Source organism: Emys orbicularis, chromosome 22 (assembly GCF_028017835.1).
Source record: "Emys orbicularis isolate rEmyOrb1 chromosome 22, rEmyOrb1.hap1, whole genome shotgun sequence".
Classification (NCBI taxonomy): domain Eukaryota; kingdom Metazoa; phylum Chordata; order Testudines; family Emydidae; genus Emys; species Emys orbicularis.
The window spans coordinates 9021280-9043868 of record NC_088704.1 but is presented as its reverse complement, the minus strand read 5'-3'; the positions used below and the strand labels follow the sequence as shown (position 1 = coordinate 9043868).

Genomic DNA, 22589 nt, shown 5'->3' with positions numbered 1-22589 from the left:
AGATTAATTCTATGCTTCCCCAATGTCTCTTTTGATGCCAGGATTTTTCCTGGCATCAGCCTTAGTGGTAACTAAGCACTAAAGGATAAAACTTGAAGGTAGGTACTAAATTTAAATCGTGCGTGGCCATTAAGGCACCTACTTCTTTGTTCTTGGGGAGCCACTCAAAATGCTGCTGCTAGATCGTTCCAGCCAGCCACCCTGATCATCCCCTTCTCTTCACTTCTTTTCTCCACTGGTTGTCCTTTATCAGCTCTCTGGCCTAGCCTTCCCCTCCCTGCTTACATGGTCTTTACCAATGAAATATATAGTCCTATTAATTTGAATTCCAAAACAGTTCACTACCTGCCTACAACACAGGTTAACAACTCTTTCCTGCTGGAAGACAGAGAAAAATCGGGTAAAGCATTTGCAGGACTGCTTGAGTGCAGTGATGTAGGAGTAGAATTGTGGAAGTCTGACTCCTTTCTCTAGAAAGGCTGATTATTACTCTTGCCCAGATGTGTTATAACAGACTATTTGAACATGCTGTTAAAAGTATGAGGAAATGTGGCAAGAGTGAAACCTCTAGTTCACGTAAACCCTTGATTTCAAATCCAAGTTGCACTCAGGAAATCTTTGCTGGTCTTAGCTTCACACTGAAAACAGTTTATTTAACATTGTTTAAATGTAACATCATACACACATCTCAAACAGTAAATTGACTGTACTTGACCTAGTATTTGTTTTATAGCTTAAGTCTGATTTTTCCACCACTTCCCTTAGCCTATTCCTGTATGTCATGTGACTAGCTGATCTGTGGGGGAAGAGATTGTGTCAATGCATAAAATCTGCAGTAGCTACTGAAACAATGCCTGCAACGAGCTATCGTTTCCAGTGAAGTTGCTCACAGATTTTTTCATAGCAAAGCTCTTCAGGACACATCCCTATTTTCCCTTTATCCTAGCCAAGATGTGACTTGAATAGGTGCATTAAAGTGGAAAAGGTTTGAAAACCATCTGGACTCCCTTTAGAGGAGGAAGCAATAGCTGCGGTAACACCTTACGGAGTTTTGGTCACATTTCACAACTAAGTATTTTAAAAGGGGTAGGAAGCCACCAGTTAATAGCACAGATTTATTCAAAAAGAACTGAACACTTCGCTTATGGAGGTGGTTTGCATTCTTTAGCATTAGCGGGCTCTTCTATGCTGCGGTGTGCTGGCCAACAACACTACACTCAGTTCTGCCACTTGAACCAGCCATCTCTCACTAACAGCCAACACTAAGTTCAGAACAGAAGAATATGCTGTATTCTTCCACGTAAAAAATTAATCATACAGTTAGTTCATTCTTCCCACTGCTCTTGGCAATTTTCATAGTGAAACATTCTTTCTACCATGTTCCCAAATAGGTTTCTAATGAGGATTACAACTAAGCTCTGATACAGTTGTACCCCCGAAGGCAATTAAGAATGCTTTTAGCTTAATGTAGTCATCTAAATGCTGCTATTGAAGTCAACAGACCAGTGTCGCCACTTGCAGCATCATATAGTGCTAGTATTTCAGCAGCTGTCTTGTTCTACGGGGCTTAATTGCTGGCCTACGAATATTTGCTTTTGACTGAAATTCAGCATATGTGATCACAGTAAAGAGCAAATATTCTACCACCCTTTACAAAAGGTTGGTTTGGCCATTATAGTGAGGCAAAAACACTGAATTTGTTTCACCTGTAATACTCAAAAGTAGCCTATTATTTGGCAAGCTGTCCAGTCAGGTAGCCTGATCCATTCTTTTATTATACTGGGTGTTCAAACTCAGCTACTGCACATGGACAGTAAGGTTTTCCACTAAAAAATGTGAGGCTTTTTAGCACGTGCACAGCAACTGCATTAATACAGAAAGACAGGACCAAGCCATTCTACTCTCACAGGTTGATTTTTCTGAACTATAGAAAATAAATAGCACAATAGTTTGAGGTACAGTCTATTCGGTAAATAACAGCCCCAGCAGAACTCTTCCTGTACGTATTTAACCAAAACGCAAAAGCAACGGTTAGTTGCTCAGGTTAATGCAGTTCAATTTAAAAGAGCGTTAAATTGCAGTAGCAAACAGCACTGAAATTCAAAGTTACAGCAGACAATCCACCCTTAACTCTGGATTTCCTGATTTACAGGTGTGCATCACAATCATATGCACTTGATGAAGAAAGAAAGCTAATGAGTTTTAAAAAAAGTCCTCTTTGTATCCATACAGGAATCAGACCACCTTAACCATGACTTTCCTTTTATGAGAAGACAAAGCAGTCAGACTCTTGAGGCACTGAGGTTATATGGGAATAGTTTGATTCTTGAATGTACTTTACCCTTGACCTTGTACTTTTAACACATCCCAGCAATGTATTTACTCTCACAAACTCGGTTTGAGTTACTGCTTTGAGACCATTTTCTGTGTATTGACCACTGTAGCTGTTCTTGCAGCTCATAAGCTACTTTATTATGACGATCATTAATGTAACTTTAAGGAATCAAAATAGAAATAAAAATAGTGCTGCTTGTATCTTCCCAGCTCCATGTATTATTCTGACTCGGACTTCATTTGGGGAAGTGGTGCATTCCTGGAACAAAAACAGAGAAGACAAGACAGGCCTCCCACCAGAAGAGAGGGCATCAGAAAAGTGGGTCTTCCCAGAAGAATAGAAACTCTTTTTAAAAAAAACCATTTAGAAATACTATGAAGCCCAGAAGCTGGTGCCCACTCTTAAAGTGAATTGTGATTGTACACATGGAAAAAATAGATACTCTTAATGTGGTGTGTACATACACTTTAAAATAATTAAGAAGTATTTCAGCACACTCTATTTATATACAAGTCTACTTCAAGGGAAGCGCTTGGAAGACAGCGGGACTAAGAAGTAGACCACTGAAACAGATCAGGCTGGTTCAGTTCTTAGACCACTCATCAAAGAAGTCCATGGCATCCAACAGAGTTATATGCTAAAGGGTGACCGAAGTTGTGTAAGAATCATCGTACATTTAGAGATCTCCATCTTGTTCTTCCTGTAGGATGCACAACACTGACTTGTGTGGGATCCCGCACTCTTGCAGGGACTTTGTAAGGTCAGGAAAGCTCCTCCTAGGCACTTCCATTGTTTCAACACTACAGCGTTTGTATTTGGTTGTGTTCTTTTGTTCTGCCACAGCAAGGACCGTTTGAAGGCTGTCTGTAGGCCTGAAGTGATGTTCAAATCTTTGACCAGAAGGAGACCTAACGGCAAGCAGCAGTCTTGGTTCTTTCTTCAGTGGCTCCTCCAAGTTTAAAACTGAGGATGAAGAGCTTTCTTCTCTTGTTTTCCTTAACGGCTTCTTCTCAGAAATGGGAGGCTGGACTTTTGAGCATTCCCCTCTAGCCCCTTCATTCTCTGTCATTACACCAGTGGATTTTCCCTCTCTGGGAAGAGCTTTGGATGGTTGCTGCTCCTCCTGTCTACTACTCATTTTCAGTTTGTTGGTCTGTTCGATCACGGTTTCCACAGCACTCTTCCCCAAGCCCTTCCTGCTGATGGACGGGAGCACTCTGTACTTATTTAGGGAAGAGGAGGTCCTCAAGGGCACTTGCTGGAGGAGCTCTGGGATTTCATCAGGAGACACCTGCCCTGGCTGGTAAGATGGTTTGGTAGATGCTCTTTGATTGCTTGCTGCTTCATAGGGAGCTGCTGGCTGAGGGGAGGATGGCACTCTACAAGAATAGGCCTCCACACTATGGGAGTAATTCAAGCTTGATCTCGTGCGTCCCTTGGCAGATTTCGGCCGGGTGACATGCATATTGATGGTGTTTGACCGCCAAATGAAAGCTTCTGCAGTGCCCAAAGTGGTGTTGCATTCAGATGGTGCTATGTTCAGAGGTGCTACTGTGGCCATTGCTTCTCAAGACACCTGTAGAGGGGGTGACGGGGGGAAGAAAAAAGTTACAGGAATCAGTCAAAAAATCTCTACAGCATTTTACTTCACTAGAGTTACCCCTGTTTTTATGCTGCACTGTGTTTAACATGATAGGGTATCCTGGCATGTGTTGATTTTAGCCACAGGGTATCCTGGCGTGTTGATTCACTGTGTGCAGGGAGATTACAGAACAGCTCTGTTGCTGTGTCAAGTATCAAGTTTGTGGCATGTATTCCCAGATGCTGGCTTTGTAACAGATCAAGGTTCTTTGGTGTAGGGAACAGGCCCGTATGTCTGTAAAACACTAGGTTTGCCTATAGTGTTGTAGGAACAAACAAAAGTGGGTTTCCTCTGGAAGGATCCCAAAGTGCCTTACAAGCTACGTACTTGCAACACGATGCAGCCACATCTGGGATGAAGGGCTGTGGTCAGCTGCACAACAGAGGAAGGGAAATGCTGATAAAGGACACCAGAGCTGTGAAAAGTGCCATGGGATTTTTAATAATAGCAGCACGAATAAGATCAGAAGGACAAATGGGTGAGTCAGTCCCGCTGGGATCAGAACCATGACCAGATAACAAGAGAGAGGTTTTAAGTCTGTTTACATGGTATATGCTGTATATTGTTTGCATAGGACTATATATCAAGTGCTAAGTGTTCTTACTGTTCTTCAAGGATTTAATGTAGGGGAAGCCTTTATTATTTTAATAGATGGAACGGGGTGTTATTTATTATTTGTCTTTCAGTACTTTCTAGAGCCACCAGCTGGGGTTGGGGCCCACTAGTGCTAGGCACCATGCACTACGAGACAGTAACTGCTCCAAACAGCTCATTATCTAAACAGATAAGACACTCTAAGGGTGGGTGAGAGGAAGTATTATTATCCTTAACCAAGATCACACAAGCCTGTGGTAGAGCCAGGAACTCTTGAGTCTCAGACCAATGTTTTAGCCACAGTCTTTCCTCTCTAAGGGTATGTCTATACTGTAGCTTTAGCACGTGCTCCCAAGACCATCCATACACAAAACCATCAAGCATGTGCTTATTTTGCACTTTGAACCCATGCTTGCTTGCATGGCTGGGGGTAGGAGTTGTAGCCCAAGTAGTGCTTTAGCTCTGGCTGGAACTTGCCCATTTTGCAGTAAGGATGCGACTCGTGTAGTCCTTTATGTCCTTCCCACAATTCCCCTTCTCTCCTCCCCGGAGGACAGGCAAGTTCTCCCGCAATTGACAAAACTGTGAAAGGATCCTAGAGCATCTCAGCACAAAGAATCATGGGCTCTGCCCCCAGACATACATGAGGGAGTACAGATGCAGTGGGTAGGGCTTTGCTGTGGGAATGCTCCCACCCAGGCTAGACTAACCTGCGTGCTCCGACCCACACCCAGGATAACTCTGCAGTGTAGCCAACTGTGCACGTGTCAGTTTGCACGAAGGTTTTAGTGAAAAACGTGTAAACCGTTTTTTATTCTGATGTTATTCACTCATTCAATGTGGCAAGCGACTGTATGTGGAGGAGCAGATATGAAATCATTGCTGTCTCTGAGGTGTCGATTAAGTTCCCTGTGTGGACTTTTAGGTACGACTGACGGCACTTTGGCTTTTAAAAAATTTAGAAGTCTTTTATTTAAGTCCTTTGAGCCACTATGGCTGATTCAATCCACTGAAACCTGTTGTAAGTGACCAGTCAAAAGACCTTGAAGCTCATCTCCTTAATGGGTGTTACTATATAGGCCTTCTAATAAAGATGGAGTAGAATTCTACTCAGTGACTCTGATCCTCAGCTGCAACGAGACCACTTTGCTCCAACAATTCAAAGCAGCCTTAGAGCCACGGGAGGATCGTCCAGTGGCTTAGAGGTAGGATAATGATGCCTACATCACCCGCTCGCTTGGTAAGGGTGGTTTGGCCAAGGAAAAAGGGGCAAGTTTTCCACATGACCTGGCAATCCCTGGATGCCATAATGGTACTTTGAGACCATTGTCACACACTGGCTACCCCAAAACCAAACAAAACCTTGGGAATGACCAATCTTTAGCAATGGCAGCTTTATTTGGATTTACACCCCTCTGCAGGGAAAGCTGCCCTCTCCTTCCCCCCCATCTAACCCACCTTCATAATCCAATGTCTCTTCTCAAGTGCATAAACCGTCTGTTACTCCAAGGGGGATGCCAACATTCATGTTCCACCGTATTCATCAAATTAACTAGAGTTGGAAAACCAGATGCTCATGGGCCTTTTGCCAGTGATGTGTTATTTAACACCTTGTTTCTCCGCCTTCCTCTCTTGTCTCAGTGAAATGGAAATGATCAGTAAATTAAACGTCTAGCAAAGAAAAAGTACAGTCTCAATGTACAGGTGTGCTTTGGCATGCTTTCACTATCAAGCTGTTCTAAGGTACAATAATCATCACTCAGCCACCTGAATAAGTGATCTATTTACTTACAACACAATAAATGTACAGGCAAGCAGATTGACTAATAATCTGGACACAAAATCTAAATCACCAATAATAATTTCCTAGGAGTATATTAAAAGAGCAGGAGTGTTATTTGGTTTAGAATACCTTCAAATAAACTCCAAGGCAGCAAAATCAATATGAAGAGCTAAAAGCCATGGTCTTACACCCCTTCAAAGAAGGATTCTTGAACATGGCAAATCAGCGCTACCAGCTGTCTAGAAATATACTGACAGTGAGCAAAATTATGAATAATCCCCTAAGAAATTCGCTGTTTCCATCTTCTGAGTGCTGGACAGCATCATTTCATTTTAAAATAAGTGTTTAGCATTTAAAATTGTCACACCAGTCTTTAAACAAGACATTTTAAACTGGGTTTCTCAATCAGAGGCCCATATTAATAGAGCTGTGCACTGTATCAAGAAGATTTTAAGCAGCGGGAGACCCAAGATAGTAGTTACTGCTTTCCCAAAGGGCATAGAAAATGGAGAGGACAGGGAGTTCTTTTGAATAAATGGGTATAATTACCGAGCAAGCAATCCAATACTCACTTGACTCAACCTTTCTTGACTTTGTGCAATTGTTGCGACATCTAAAGCTTAGTCCAGGGGAGCCCTAATTTGGTGACGGCAGCATTGGCAACTAGCCAGGAGCCCAAGGGCTACATGCATTTTGTATATGTTTACACCGTTGGTTAAATCAACAATAAATGCACAAATCCCCTAGACTGGTGAACAGAAGCTGCATTGTCATTTGAGTGCACTAGTACTCAAACCTGCAGCTGATCTGCTTTGTCCTCATGCTGCATTTACAAGGACAGGACGCCCACTGGTCAGCATTTAGGACTCACTTTGGGTGTGGTACTAAGAGGCCTATGCTTTCAAAAGTGGCCACTAATTTTGAGGCCTTCAAGTTTTGGGTGCCTAACTTCAGTCACATTGGATGTGGTTTTTCAGCTATGCTGAGCTCTCAGCCAGAGCTGCTCACCACCTCTGAAAATCCATGTTTCAAAATAATACCCCCCAGCTCTTAGCTAGCACTTTCCATCAGCTGATCTCAAAGCAAAGCTCCGAATCAGTTCAGACACAACATTTTACAAAGGAGGGTCAGTGGGGAAACTGAGGGGAAGTGACTTGGCCAAGGTTACCCAGCAGGCCAGTGGCGGAGTTGAGAACAGGTCTCCCCTGACTCCCAGTCCCGTGCTCTAACTACTAGGTCACACCTGCCTCCCTTAGGAGCTCAAGTTTGGGGGGGAGCACTCAGAACTGGTGGCTACTTTGGGAAACGTCCCCTTGCTGTCGATCTACCCTCCATGGTGCACCCCAGAGGCACTGCCGCCCAGCCCTGCCCGTCACCCTCTGGGCACCCCGGGGGGGGGGGGGAGGATTTGGCGCTTGTGCTGGTGGGAAGGCCGAGAAGTGTCTGTGTCCTGAGGGTCTCCCCGCCCCCCAGCAAGCCAGAGCCAGGGGTGGAGAGCGGGACGGGCCCTGGCTCAGAACGGGGCGGGGCGGATCCCAGGGGTGCTTGGTCGGGCGAGGGGCTGGGTCGCCAGGGGGCTCCTGAAAGGAGGAGGAATCCCTGGGGGGGGGGGGCAGGGAGGGCACCCAGGTCCCGAGCGAGTCGGCGCGGTGCAGGGGACCCCCCCCCCCAGGGGTGGAGGGGTGGGGTGCAGAGTCCCCGGGGAAGGCCCGAGAAGGGCCCGCAGGTGCACACGGGGCTGATCCCGTCTCTCACCTCCGCGCCGCTCCATCCGGCAGCCCTCGCCCAGCCCCGCTGGTAAACAGCCCCGCGTTGCCACGGCAACCGGCCCCGCCCGTCACCCACTTCCGGCAGTGACCGGAACAAAGCCGACCCCTCCCCGCCCGAACCACAGAGAGCAAAGGGAAGGCTGGCTAGAGCGTACACTCCCCCTCCTTTAATTCAAGGGTGTCCGCTGCCAGGGCTGCCAGCCCGCTCTGGAATGACCAGGGTCCTGGCCCGGGTTCAGCGGGGTGGCCCCTACCTGGCTGGGAGGGTCCTTCCCAGGCCCTATGTCACCATGGTAACGCCCCTGTGGTGCCACAACACAGCACAGTTCGGGGGTGGCAGGGGCTCGGCCCCTCAGGGACACGCTGCCCCCCGGCCGCCCGGGAAATCCGGGAGGCTGCTCAGTGCACGCTGCCCTCTGCCCCTATTATTATTATGGGGGGATATTGCTGCTTATTAGGGCCCCCAGTGGGCCAGCACTGCCTCTGTGGCCAGGTGTGTACAGCACCTAGCGCGCTGGGGGCTCTATCTAGGGGTGCCAGGCATCTGGTTTTCAGCCGGTCGAAAAGGGACCCTGGCGGCTCCAGTCAGCACCGGTGACCAGGCCGCTAAAAGTCCGGTCAGTGGCGCAGTGGGACTAAGACAGGTTTCCTGGCACCCCGCAGCTCCCAGAAGCTGCCGGCATGTCTGGCTCCTAGGCACAGAAGCAGCCACTGGGCTTTGCATGCTGCCCCTGCTCCGAGTGCCAGTTCTGCAGCTCCCATTGGCTGGGAACCGCGGCCAATAGGAGCTGCAGAGGCAGCACCTGCAGGCGCGGGCAGTGCGCAGAGCCACCTGGTCCCTCCGCCTAGGAGCTGGACATGTGGGCCGCTACTCGGAGCTGCCTGAGGTAAGCGTTGCCTGGAGCCTGCACCCTGAACCCTCTCCTGCACCTCAACCCCTAGCCCTGAGCCCCTCCACACCCAAATTCCCTCCCAGGGCCTGCACCCCACATCCCTTCCTGCACCCCAACCCCCTGCCTCAGCCCTGAGTCCCCTCCTGCACCCCAAACTTCTCATCCCCAGCCCCACCCCAGAGCCCACACCCCCAGTTGGAGCCCTCATCCCCTCCTGCACTGCAACCCCCCTTCCCCAACCCAGAGCCCCCTGTACCCTGAACCCCTCATTTCTGCCCCCAAAGCCTGCACCCCCAGCCAGAGCTCTCACCCCCTCCTGCACTCCAACCCCCTGCCCCAGCCCAGTGAAAGTGAGTGAGGGTGGGGCAGAGCAAGCGATGGATGGGAGGGGGGATGCAGGGGACAGGGCCTCGGCCTCAGAGAAGGGGTGAGGCCTGGGGGCAGGGTAAGGGTGTTATTATCTGGTAACTGTTTCCCCTCCACCATTATTTGGGTTGCAGATGGGTATGGTTTGAGAAGGAGGTTGTGGGGACTGGAATTGAAACAAAGTGTTCTTTGAGGATCTGTTGCTCCCTAGAGCTGTGGTCCCCAACGTTTTTAAGCCCAAGATCACTTTTTGAATTTAAGGGCAAACCAGGATCTACCACCCCCCCTTCCCCAAAGCCCCGCCCTGCCCACTCCATCCCCCCCCCAATCGCTCGCTCTCCCCCACCCTCACTCACTTTCACCGGGCTGGGGCAGGGGCTTGGAGTGCAGGAGGGGGTGCAGGCTCTGGGCTGGGGCCAAGGGGTTCTCAGTGTGGGAGGAGGCTCTGGGCTGAGCCTGGGGCAGGGGTTTGGTGTAGAGGAGGGGGTTTGGGGTGCTGGCTCTGGGAGGGGGCTGAGGGTTGGAGTGCGGCCTCCCGCTGGGCAGCACACGAAGATCCCTCCTTGCGGGGGCGTGCTGGCCGCTTCTGGGAGCAGCATGGGGCCGCAGCAGGCTGGGAGCCTGCCTTAGCAGCAGCCCTGCTACACCCCCGGAGATCGCGATCGACTGGTAGAGTCCCCAGGATCGACCAGTTGATCGCGATCGACGGCTTGGTGACCATTGCTCTATAGGATGCAGGAGGGCTTTGGCTGGATTAAAGTTGTGGGGGGTTTATGCACCTGGTTTTGACCCATTCTGTTGGCTACCCCTGATGCTAGAATTTATAAATAAGTGCTTACCAGACAGATCTCACACTATGCAGGCAGGAGTAAAATTATTTGGGGCCACAAAACAGATCTACTTTGCTAGGCGTCATGTCAGAATGATGGCTTTGTTCCATCATTGGAGTGCTGCATCACAACTCAGTGATGTTGTTGATGAATCTTCACCAGGTTGGATTTTGATGTGTGGTTTGTTGTGATGGCACCAGCCCCATTGTCAGTTTTGGGAGAGCAGCAGGATTGTCTTTCAGAACCTGCTGCTTTTTAAAATATGCAGTGCAAAGAAGAACATGTCACTTAAAAAAATAGATGTTTCTGCTTTGCAATAGGATTCTGTTTATAGTTCACAGACTTGCACAATGGCCAGGGTTGAAAATGTAGTGCCAGCTATGCAGAGAGTAAAAAGGTCTGAAAAATCAATCACCAAAGAGTAAGAAGGGAAGGGGAGACCAAAGAGAAAGCTATAGGAAAAGAAGAACTGAGCCATTACAAACATTGAATCTATCTCCCCTTGTAAGTATTCTCACACTTCTTATCAAACTGTCTGTACTGAGCTATCTTGATTATCACTTCAAAAGTTTTTTTTCTCTTACTTAATTGGCCTCTCAGAGTTGGTAAGACAACTCCCACCTGTTCATGCTCTCTGTATGTGTGTATATATATCTCCTCAATATATGTTTCACTCTATATGCATCCGAAGAAGTGGGCTGTAGCCCACGAAAGCTTATGCTCTAATAAATTTGTTAGTCTCTAAGGTGCCACAAGTACTCCTGTTCTTTTTTTAAATAAGGAACCTGTTTCTAAAGAAGATGGATAGAGAAATCCAGGAAATCAGATGTGGAAGGATAGACAAATCAGGAACACACACATCTGTATCTATATCAGAGTTATTGTGCTTGATTCTCCATTGCCTTTTAACTTGTGTCATTATTGACACCTAGGAAAAGGGAGTGTGAGATACTTCAGAATCAGGATGGGAGCATTTTACAGTCAGTTTAAAGTAACTCTCGCCACAAGTTGCAAGGCAATGGGGAATTGGGACCACTAACAAAGCTTCGCCCTGAAAGCACAAGTCACCACCATAAAACAACCAAAAGTAAGCACAGATCTAAAGAAAATAATGCACAAGAACAACTAAGGAAAAGAAATAGCATTTGATCTAGACCACAATGTTGGTGTGGCTTTTGCTATTGCAAAAGAATTGTCAGGGGTCCAAAGTAAAAGGATCTTCTAAGATAGAAAATATACTTAATTTTTTTAAGTTTATTGTCAGGATTGGTATAATATATATTGATTTTGCTCCGAGGCTGTATAACATCTCTAAATGTTCTGAATTATTTTTAAGTCTTGAGTTTGGACCTCCATAAAAGAACAGCCCTTTTTAGAATTGTGGAAGCCTCATTCTTTGTATTTGAATGTAATATATAGCCATTAAAAACCAAGTTCTCCTATGTTAAATATTGTGCCAGGACCTCAGCTAATGTAAAGGATATGGCCCATTAACTTTGAAATCTGAGCTGAGATTTAAAAATCTCTAGCTATGAAAATAATATGTAGAGTAGTAACAAGGTAATATTAAATTCAGAATGCTTATCTCAGACTTCAGTGAAAAAGTTAAATCTGTAAAAAAAAAAAAATGTTTTAAGTGACTGTTTAAGAGATCACTCCCTCCTTAACCATGATAATAGGACAGATGAAGGATACTCCAGGGGGAAAAAGAAGTAAAATATTCAAACAATCAAATGAAGAACATACAACAGTGTAAAGACAAATGGTAGTGTTTTGGCTTCAGTTATGAAATCGTATGTTTTGCTATCAAGAATTAACACACAATGGGCCAAACTGAAGTCTGAAGTTTTACAGCAGGGTTGAATTTGGCCATCTGTTACTTTCTTATTCATCTACAAAGATTTCACATTAAAGTGCAGGTTTATTTTATGGAACCATGTTCTGCTGCAGCTTGCTATGAGTAACCCTCATTCCTTGTATCCTGTGCGGAAAGAATAGAACCCCTCGGCATTACCACAATGCCATTGTTTGGCTTTCCAATATGACAGGGGAAATGTTTTCAATCCCAAATGAAATCTTTTCATTTACATTAAAAACAATTGAAAACACATGTCTCTTCATCTGGGGCCCAAACCTGAAGTTCTCGCTCAGGACCAGGTTCTCAGCTCCATTTACACCAGCTCAGGATATGGTGTTCAGTTTTCACTCAGTTTCTGTGGAGGATTTACTAAGACAAACTCCCACTGAAGTCAATGGGAGTTTTACCTGAGCAAGATCTGTGTAAATTTCAAGGGGTTAATTCTGCCACTCTTAGTTATCTTGAATAATCTCTTATTTACACGATGTTATTGACATTTTGATATCTCTGTATTTTCTTTTTTCTTTGTAAATGTTTCATGTTAACCAAATGCTTTACCCATTAACAAACATACATCTCTGAATAAAAGATGACTGGGTCTCCTAGTAAGGAGCAACAAATAGGTAGAGAAGAGCAACAAATAGGTAGAGAAGAGAAACACAGATAAACTGGGACATCTACCCAACCAGTGTGAGAAGATCAAGGTGTATTGGCACACTAAACATAAATGAGGAAATATTGCTTAACAACAAACAGATTACAATAATGTGTCAGATCAAAGCATCTCAGAATGCTTGTCATATTCAAATTTACTGATCATCCTTGAGCAGGCATCTTCACTTTGACATCTCCGGCACACAAATGTTTAGATTTAACACCACTGTTTGCTTGCTGTGTTGAAAGGATCTTTTATCAGTTGTCAATGGAATAATAAACTGTCCCAAATATTATTTAAACTCTGGGCTAATGGTTCAGAGCAGATACACCTTTGAAGAGAAGGTTTGATTTTGTTTGCTCTCTATTTTCAGGTCCATTATAGAGATGAATAGCCTGTTGATATTTGCTGTGTTTGTTGCCTGCTGTGAATATAAGAAAGTCTTTCAAACTGGAACGTACGTTGAGGTAATTTATGAGCTCCCAGATACCTGTAGTCCCCATGCTTCAGCTTACAAAGTTCACATCGGGTTTTCTTTTTAAGATGAACTAATCATTATTCTTCTTAATACTTAGTGCTATAGTCTTCTCTACACCTTGGGAAGTAGGTGTTGTTATTGCCATTTTTATGGATGAGGCTACTGAGGCAAATTTTAAGGGCTTGATTTAAACAACTGCTGAAAACCCATAGCTCCTTTTAAATTCCATGGGAGCTGTGGGTGCTTAACATGTCTTAAAATCTGGCCCCATGTGACTTGCCCAAGGTCGCTGGAGGTTTCAGTGTCCGAGTTCCTGGGTCTCCATCCTGTGCACAGATCTCTGGGTTATGCCTTTCTCAAAGGGCTGCAAAGCTTTTGCTAAAAGCTTTATGAAGAACCTAAAGATTCGCTCAGTTAATTTTAAAGGGAAAGCAGTACATTCCATTCCACTGCTGGTTCCTATGGCTAGGGTTCTGTGTTTTCACTACATCAGTTGCTAATATCACAAGCACCTAAACCAGAGAAAGGAGCTGTTATTTTATGTGCCATCAGCATCTGCAACGCCAGTGCCAATGTAGAATCCTGAACGCAGATCCTAGCAGGTAAGTAAAGAGGAAACTGATTTACAAAGATTCCGTCTGAGCTTGTGTTTGTTGGTAACTTCCCAGACTACACATACATTTTGCTATTGCTCTGGGATTTTAAACTATTTTTGTTAAGTTTTGCAATTTACCTATATCTCTTCTGCTTAATCATTTTGAACATTGGTCCTAGTCCTATAAAGGGGACATTTCCCTCCCTTCCAGTGAATTTAATGTTTCCCTTTGTTCTTTTGCAGATGTCAGCATGGCACATGGGAGTGCTTTGGAGTTTAACAAAATGATTAAAGCTGCTACTGGGAAATGTGCCATGTTTTCCTATTACGGATGTTACTGTGGATTAAGTGGAAAGGAAACTGCACTAGATGTTACTGAAAGGAGAAGCATAAAATTCTGTCTAGCTACAGAAAACACTTTTCTGGGCAAGAGCCAGCTACTATCTGTCTGGGGTCAGGAAGAAATTTCCCTTATGGGCAGGTTATTTTGTAATTGTCCCTTATGGGTTTTTTGTACCTTCCTCTGAAATATCTGATACTGGTCAATGTCTGAAACCTCTATTCTTCACAATCACATTCAAGGGCACAAGCTTAACTCTAACCTTAGCAAATTTAAGATACTCTACTAGGAGGCGTGCTGTCACTTTAAAAGTCTACCCAAAAAGGTGGGGGGTAAGAGGGTAAAGTGTCTAACTTTAACTGAGGGACTGGATGTGTGCATCGTGGGTACTTGTATGCTGGCACTGAAAGAGGGTTTATTGTGCAGACGACAAGTATATAACTGTATTTGGGTATAGTGGGGTTTGGGTGGTAAGGCATGTGAATTGTGGTTGTCTTGGGCATTCATTTTGCTTTACCTGATGGTGGCCTTTTCCCTATAAGGCTTATTTAACTTTTTACTCCAGTTTAGGGTTGAGTTAGGGGGAGAAGGTGTGAGATGACAAGAATAAAATATCCCAACTCTTGTAATATAATGCAGTGTAGAGAAAATTTTGAAACTTTGTGACCCAGGCCTGATTTTTGTATGTTTCTCCCTCAAGGTGCTGCTATATCCCTGACTGCTGTTAAGGCAAACAAAGAGAAAAGAACTTTAAGCCGGTACTGACGAAATAGAAGTTCAGCATCAGCGATGGAAAAATCATCTGCAGTGAGTACTTTTCTGCTGCATGGACAAATTGCATTGCAGTTTCTTTATTGCCCTCAAGTCCATCTCCATTTTATCTTTGGATTAATGTTAGGGGGCCTGGAAAAGCCAAAAGAGTGAAAATTGTTCGAAGGGCTGGGCTAATGTAGCTATTTACAGTATGTGACCAAGGGTAGAAAGAAATGTCAGCTCTCTCTGGTGATGCTACTACAAAAACATCCCAGCGTGCAGTAATGCCAGAGGGTCGATTCTTTGCCCCAGAACAGTGCAGTAAACTCAAGAATATAAATTCCATCCCAAGTTTAAGATAATCTCTCTCTCTTGATAGCCGTATTGCATACTGGGATGTTTTTGCAGCAGCATCCCCACATAGAAAGCTGGTTTTTCTCTTCTTTGTAAGCTTGGTTACATGCTGTAAGTAGGTGGTCTAGATAGATCATTTCTAGGTAATATTAAATGATAGGCAGACTGAAACATACACGTGGTAATACATACGCACGCACACACATCATTGTGGGGGAATAACATAATAATAATAATAGTGGAAAATAGCATACAAAGGGCCAAATTCATCCCTATGATAATTCCATTGACTCCTGCAGATTTGCAGGATGTAGTTGGCCCATTGGCTGTTATTTTCAGTACTGTTTGTACAATTTCTTCTCTCAGCATTCAGCACCGTCTCCACCCACTAACTAAATCAGCTCATTAAAGCAGGTACAGAAGTGTGCTTGTTAAACTTTTATAGCATGTAAACTACTGAATACTCCATTGTTTTTCTTTTAATCTTTCTAAGAATTCCCACCTCCGAGTGATCAAACATTTATAGCTATTGTTATCTTTTCGGTGGCTCATACACAAGGCCTTCAGTTGAAACCCCACCCGCTGTGCTGAGTGGCAAGCAAGAAATTCCACCCTGCGGTGGCTGCCTAAGTAACCAGCACAGCTAGAGATAAGGAATGTACACAGTGAAACAGCAAGGTAAAAACCTTCACCACGTCAACCATGCTGCACATTATGGAGGTTGACGCTGTCAGATCTTGTAGTGTAGCTACAAATCAAAGTGATTGGGCAAAGACTCCACTTCAACCCCACTTCTGTTCGCTCTGTGAATATAAGACTAGTTTGTGGGCTCATTTTCGTCCCACATTGGTGCAAACCCACAATGAGGTCCAAATCGATTCCTGTGTTCCCTTTGGTCGATGGCTTTATGCACTAATAGACTCCACGAGGAGAGCTGCGTGTTATTTGGGGCCCCTTGTACTCCTCTTGCTTGAGGGTCAAGATCAGCTGGGATGCTTGAGCTGACGGGGCATAGATTTGCATGTCAGGAGGCTGGCAGTACGGTGTTCATGGTGACTCTGGAACTCAGCCACCCATCCACCCACCCCCATGCGGCAGAGTCTACGTTGGATGACCTTTCAGGCACTTTGCCTGGGGAAACAGCTGATCTTTGCATTTCCTCGGGGGGGTCACTTGGGTGGGGAAGGCATTTTTCCTTCTCCGTGGAAGTGGGAGGAAAGGTTGTCAGTTACCAGTGTGTCAGTGATACTGACCATTGATGTGTGCTTACATTGTTTTATCCAATGTGCCAAGAAATGCTGTCCTCCAATGAATACCCTCTGATCCCCTACAGGTGCAACTGGCTCTGCACACCCCACAGGGGACACCTGTGTGGGGGGCATTTGGGCTGGGTGACGTTCAGGGTGGGAGGGGAAATAGGACATGGGGTTCTCATGCCCTAGTGATTCTGGCTCATAGGGACCATTGCCGCTGGGGTTTATCTTAGTACGAGAGGTCAAACTGGCCCCAGCAGCCCTGAAGTTGGCAAGGCGCAGGGCACCTCCCCTTCAGCCCTGTCTCAGCCCTTGTACCAGCACAGGGATGAGCTTTGGCCAAGCAGAGGGGCACACACTGAAATCCAAAACATACATAAATTATCCATAAAATAGTAAGGGAAGATAGTGAAGAAGCAGAAAAGGGAATCAGGGTGATAAGGACTCTCTGAATATATAATTTGGAGGCAAAAACTTGTATTAATTAGAAAAGAGATTAGTGATAATACTTAGTACTCCTGATCTAAAGATCTCAAATTCCTTTCCGAACATTAACTAATTCAATGTCATGGCAGCTCTTCCCCCTCCATCCACTACAGAAGTGTGTATGTAGCTAATACAAATACACGTTCATTGATACAGCTGGATTTATCGAAGTACAGACTTGACAGCCAAGTGACTTGGCCAAGGTCACAGAGCAAGTCAGTGGCAGAACCAGGGCTCAGATTCTCCATTGCCCTGAGCCTTGTGCAGTCATTGCACTTACTCTGCCCTGGTGTGAACGAGGATTCAAGGTGCAGGGTATTGGAGGATCAGACCCCAGGACTCCTGACCCACTAACTCCTACAGTTAAAAATGCTTTTAAGATTCAGAGAGGCATTGCAAAGGAAAGAATTAGAGCGGAGGTGGATGCAGCACATCCTCTCTTGAATAACAGTCCTAAGCACAAGAGGCCAGGAGCTGCACATAGGGGGCAGTCGGGGAGCAATATCTTTACATGGGATGTAAATGATGTACTAGCTAAGGGTATGTCTACACTGCCGCGCTAGTTCGGCGGCTGGGGATCGAAGTTCCGGGTTCGATTTATCGCGTCTGGTGTGGACGCGATAAATCGAACCAGGAAGTGCTCGCCGTCGACTGCGGTACTCCAGCTAGACGAGAGGAGTACCGCGGAGTCGACGGGGGAGCCTGCCTGCCGCGTGTGGACCGCGTCTGAACTGCGGTAAGTTCGAAGTAAGGTATGTCGAATTCAGCTACGTTATTCACGTAGCTGAATTTGCGTACCTTACTTCGACTTGGGGGGTAAGTGTAGACCAAGCCAAAGGCAGCAATGGGCTGTAGACGGGAATGTATTCAAAAAGGAGCAAGACAAACGCTACTTAGTAAAGTGACACCGTGATGGTTCCAACTCTGTATGACAGAGAGCTACCTAGCTAAGAGTAGAGCAGAATGTCTGCCCTCCATCTGCAAATAGTACTGTGTCATGCCAATAATCCACTAGATGTCCGATTTGCTCCACACTTATCGATCTCAATTAGCAGACCCTGCTGCCCCCTTGTACAAGGCTGTAGGTGTTTTCCATTCACCATTCCAGGCAATTCGCTGTGTGATATGCCTGTGGTCAGAGAGGAACAGTTACAAGTTCCTAGGTTACCAGGGCAGGATCTACCAGGGACTGGAGCTCCTTCTAACTGAGATGCCTCTGTGGCCCTCTAGATGTCCATCACAAGGTTTGGGGCTGCTGAGATAAGGAAGGGCTGAACTGTCAGTGGAAACATTTGCCAGCCTGTAGCTGGAAGCCCAGTACTGATCACAAAATTGTACATTAACAAAGATAATGGCAATATTGGAAAAGTCTCTAAAGGTCATTATCTGTCTGTCCCCTCTAGGCAGTGACCAGAGCCAGTGCAGGAGAGTGGCCTGATTATGCCACAGGAGCACAGCCCTCTGCTTCCAGAGGATCCTGGTTACTTACAATAAGCCCTACCAGTTCTATTCAAACAGGCAGTGCAAAAGAAGCAAAGCCAGCTGTTAAGCAGGACTGCCCCGCCCTTCGGGGTTGCAGTTGTTGATTGGCTGTGCTCATTTTTAAGGGAGAAATCAAACAAGAAATGCCTGATGCAGAACCCTGAGCCTTTGGAGCCATCCACTCAGCTGCGTCCTAAAGCCTTACCCGGGGATCATGTATCAATATTCAGAGGGTGAGGGTAGCACATCCATTAGTGTGAGATCATAGGAGTGTGTACAAGGAGGATCACTTCGTTAGCAATCTTCTAAGTCTAAGTGGTTCTCAAACTAGGGCCGCCACTTGTTCAGGGAAAGCCCCTGGCGGGCCGGGCCACTTTGTTTACCTGCCGTGTCCGCAGGTTCGACCGATCGCGGCTCCCACTGGCCGCTGTTCGCTGCTCCAGGCCAATGGGGTTTTCCCTGAACAAGCGGCGGCCCAAGTTTGAGAACCACTGCTCTAAACCCCACAGCCACCTTGAGAGGTGCCAGCTTTTGCTTTTATCTCTTTCTGGCATTTCTATAGTATCTTGGCTTCATGTCACAATAAAAATAACGGAATAAATTGCACTGGAGAGGATCTGCAGTGTTTCCAGGGATCTTTGTCAATGGTAAAATACAACAGCCTCCTCGCCCGCTTTATTATGAGTAATAAAGTGGAGTAGAAGTTCTTCAGTCAGTGTGCTGATCACACCCTGACTCTCTGTGGCTCAGTCCCTTCTCTTCTCCAGCATCCAGGCCAAGAGCCTAAGAAGAAGGGGGATCAAGAGTGAGGGGATAATGTAGAGGCCCAGACACAGGAATTGGAGCACTCAGGATGCATGGGGGCTTATTTACTCACCACAAAGTAGAGATAAGACTAAGCCACAGGGCTGATGCATCCATCTCTGGGGTGGAACACAGCAGCTATTTAAAACCCACACCAACATTGCATGGCCGTTCAGGACAGAAGATTTTATTTTAAACTGGGTGGGGGGGGAGAGATAGGTAGGCCATATATATCTTTCCAAAGGGAATTTGGCCAGAACCCTGCCAGCAGGCACTCCCACACACAGATTGTCACCCTGCCAGGAGGTACAGAAATGGACAGGGGCACACAGTCACACTGCTGGGGTGAAGACTCCCATACTGGCACGGATGGATGATAAGGAAACATGCTGATCATGTAAAAGAGAACCTGGAGCACAGATCATTGGAATCGCCTAGCCTCAGCACTATTGAATAGCCACTGTATACTGTGACAGACTCTTCCACTTTAGCCCAGCTGTTTTAAGTCTGCCAGGTCCCTCTATCTATGTACTTATGTGGCCTCCACAACTGTAATATCTGAGTATCTCACACTCTAATATATTTATCCTGACAACATCCGTGTATGATTATCCCTGTATTACAGATGGGAGCTGAGGCACAGAAAGACTAAGGGCCAGATTTTTAAAGGTACTTAAGCACCTCACTCCTATTGAAATCAATGGGAGTTAGGCACCTAAACATCCAGCCCTAAGTGACCTGTCCAAACTTGCACAGGAGACCTGTGGCAGAGCAGGGAATTGAATCGAGGGCTTGAATTAGTCTTCCTCTCCTCCAGCACAGTTCCCTCACTTTAGTTACCAGTCCCTGCATTTCTCAAAACCCACATTATAAAACCTGCAGGCCCCACAGTCCCACTGCTTACAAGTTATTCTTTGTGGAGCCAGGCAGCAGGAGGGCACAGTTGCTTATAACTGTTCAAAACTTACAAAGAGTTTAATTATGACAAGAAAACAGAGTGCAATGAGTGTACATAATGTATTATTATCGGTCATGCCGATCACAGCAATGTTAGGGACCAACCAAGAATGGGTCCACAAACCTCCAATGATTTTCATTGACATTAATGGAAGTTAGGAGCCTACATACGTTTGTGGATCTAGGCTTTACACTCTAAATAGACAAGGTAGATACAGGGTAGGTGTGATGGGGCATATGCCACACACGCGCAAATAAAGGGTTAAAATGGAGTCTGAGGACCCAACTAGCCTATTCAGTGGCACCTGGAAGAGAAACAGCTAATTAAGGATTAGACCCAGCTGGGGAGAACCAGACTGGGTGGGCCTATAAGGGAAGGCCTGCAGGGCTTTGGGTGAGACTGCAGTAGGGAGCTTATACCCTGTGACAGGCCCTGAAAGGAGAAGGGGGTCTAGGCAGCTGCCAGAGAAGCTAGGAGTCGCCTGGAGAAAGTTTCTTAGCACAGACAACCTGCATGGAGAGCTGAAACTGCAGGGAGAGGGGGCTGGTGAGTACAGCTCCACGACAGACACCTGCAAGCAGGTGAAGGTGGGAAGTAGTCCAGGGAGCCAGTGAGGGTTCATAAGAAATAGACCCTAGCAGCTTCTCAGAAGAATCCTGGATAGGAACCCACAGGAAAGCATTCTCCTACACTCCCACGCCCCCCATGGGAGAGGTGACGTAAGCTATGGGAAAGGCCAGAAGGACTAATGAGCCCAGACAGGGGCTGAAGGCCTGCTAAGTGGTCACTAAGTCTCCGGGTTTTTGTTTGACCTTCTTTTAGTTAAGGGGCCTGTGCTGAAAGGTGACCTGGCTGGAGGGCTGGGACATGGAAGATACTGACTGGAGTAGAACTAAACCAGCAATCAGTAGGGAGTGCTAGAACCAAAGACCTGGCCATGCCCTCACCTGACACCAGGAGGTGCTGTGTCAGTGACGGCAATGGATTACAGCAGGGAAGCCATGTGGTGGTGGCACATGTCATGTTAGCTCTAGGGTGGTCAGGGTTTTTTTGGTGGTGGGAGGTGGGCTTTTGTTGGGAGGGGATTGTTAACTGGAAAGTTAGGAGCCAGGAGAGTAGGGCGAAGCAGGGGAGAAAAGGGAGGTGAGGGAGGTCTGAGGGGCAGGTGTGGAGTGAGGCTGAGGTGAAGAGACTGGGATGGGGGTGGGAGGAGGTTCGTGTAAACAGACAATTGTGCACGGCAGAGAAAAATCCATAAAAAACTGAAGAATGTGTTTTCAGTATCTGCGGGTCCCCGTGTGACCTGCTTTCTGCAGCTGTTCTGCTGCCTTGTGTGGTCATCCCAAACTCAAGACACTAATCTTTATTCCACGCTGTCACGGACTCACAGATCGTGCCCACTCTTGGCCCCGTGTGGTCTGTGGAGGGGTGCCCCTTTCAGTGAGACAGCCTTTCTCGGGGGTCCACTCTCTCTTGGGGTTAGGCCCCTCCACCTCCTGGAGTTGCACCTCTCTGAGCCTTAGCACACCTGTTTCTCACCATGGGCCCCCTCAGAGAGTCCACTCGCTCTGGACCCCCCAGGCCTTCACCCCCGAAGGGGATGATGCAACTCTGTTCTCTAGACCAGAGTGACTCTCAGCCAGCGTAAAACAGAGGGTTTACTGAGCGTTGAACACGCACAGGAAACTCTCAGGGCCCTCAGGTCTGGCCTCCCTCAGCACAGCACAGCACAGCACATCCCAGTCTCCCCTGCATCCAGGTGGGCTCTGCCTGCTCCCTTTCTCCAGCCCAGAGCCCCCCTTGCTTCCCAGCTGGGCATCTGATATCACCGGCCCCAAGCCCCACCTCTGTCCATTGTCTTCTCTCCAGGTAAACAGGGTCGCCTGGGCTTACTCTCCCCTCTTCCGTCCTCTGGCCCTCTCTGGCTGGAACCAGCTGGTTAGGTCACTAGGGTCCTCTCTTCGCAGCCCATTGTCCTCCCACTAGCCAGAACCGGCTGTGACTCATGAGCTGGGCCTCTGGGTCGCCGGGTCACCAGTTGCTGAGGTATCCGTCCTCCAGGCCATTGGCTGGGGTCCCAAGTTCCCTCTCCAGTGCTTTGTAACAACAAACTCCCTCTCCCTTCACCTCATTAAACCAGTAACACCGAGGGAAACTGAGTCTCATCCCCTCTGCATGCAAACCATTGGGAAAACACGGAAAAAACAAGAAAATCCCCCACTTCGTCACACACGCCACCGGTACCTTATGATAGCAGGATAAGGTCAAAATCCACCTTCCATTCTAGCCTCCCTCTACCGCATTTATCAGTCACTCAGAACTTCCTCAAATACCTTTCTTTAGGACTGAAATTTCCATTCT

At 46.6% G+C, this 22589-nt stretch overlaps 1 protein-coding gene across 1 annotated transcript; it reads right to left on the bottom strand.

Annotated features, from left to right (window-relative positions):
• Positions 1-3011: 3011 nt before the first annotated feature.
• On the bottom strand, positions 3012-3896 carry UBXN10 (UBX domain protein 10). Its single transcript, XM_065421470.1, has one exon. It carries the CDS (start codon positions 3894-3896, stop codon positions 3012-3014), a length of 885 nt encoding a protein of 294 aa, XP_065277542.1.
• Positions 3897-22589: the final 18693 nt, after the last annotated feature.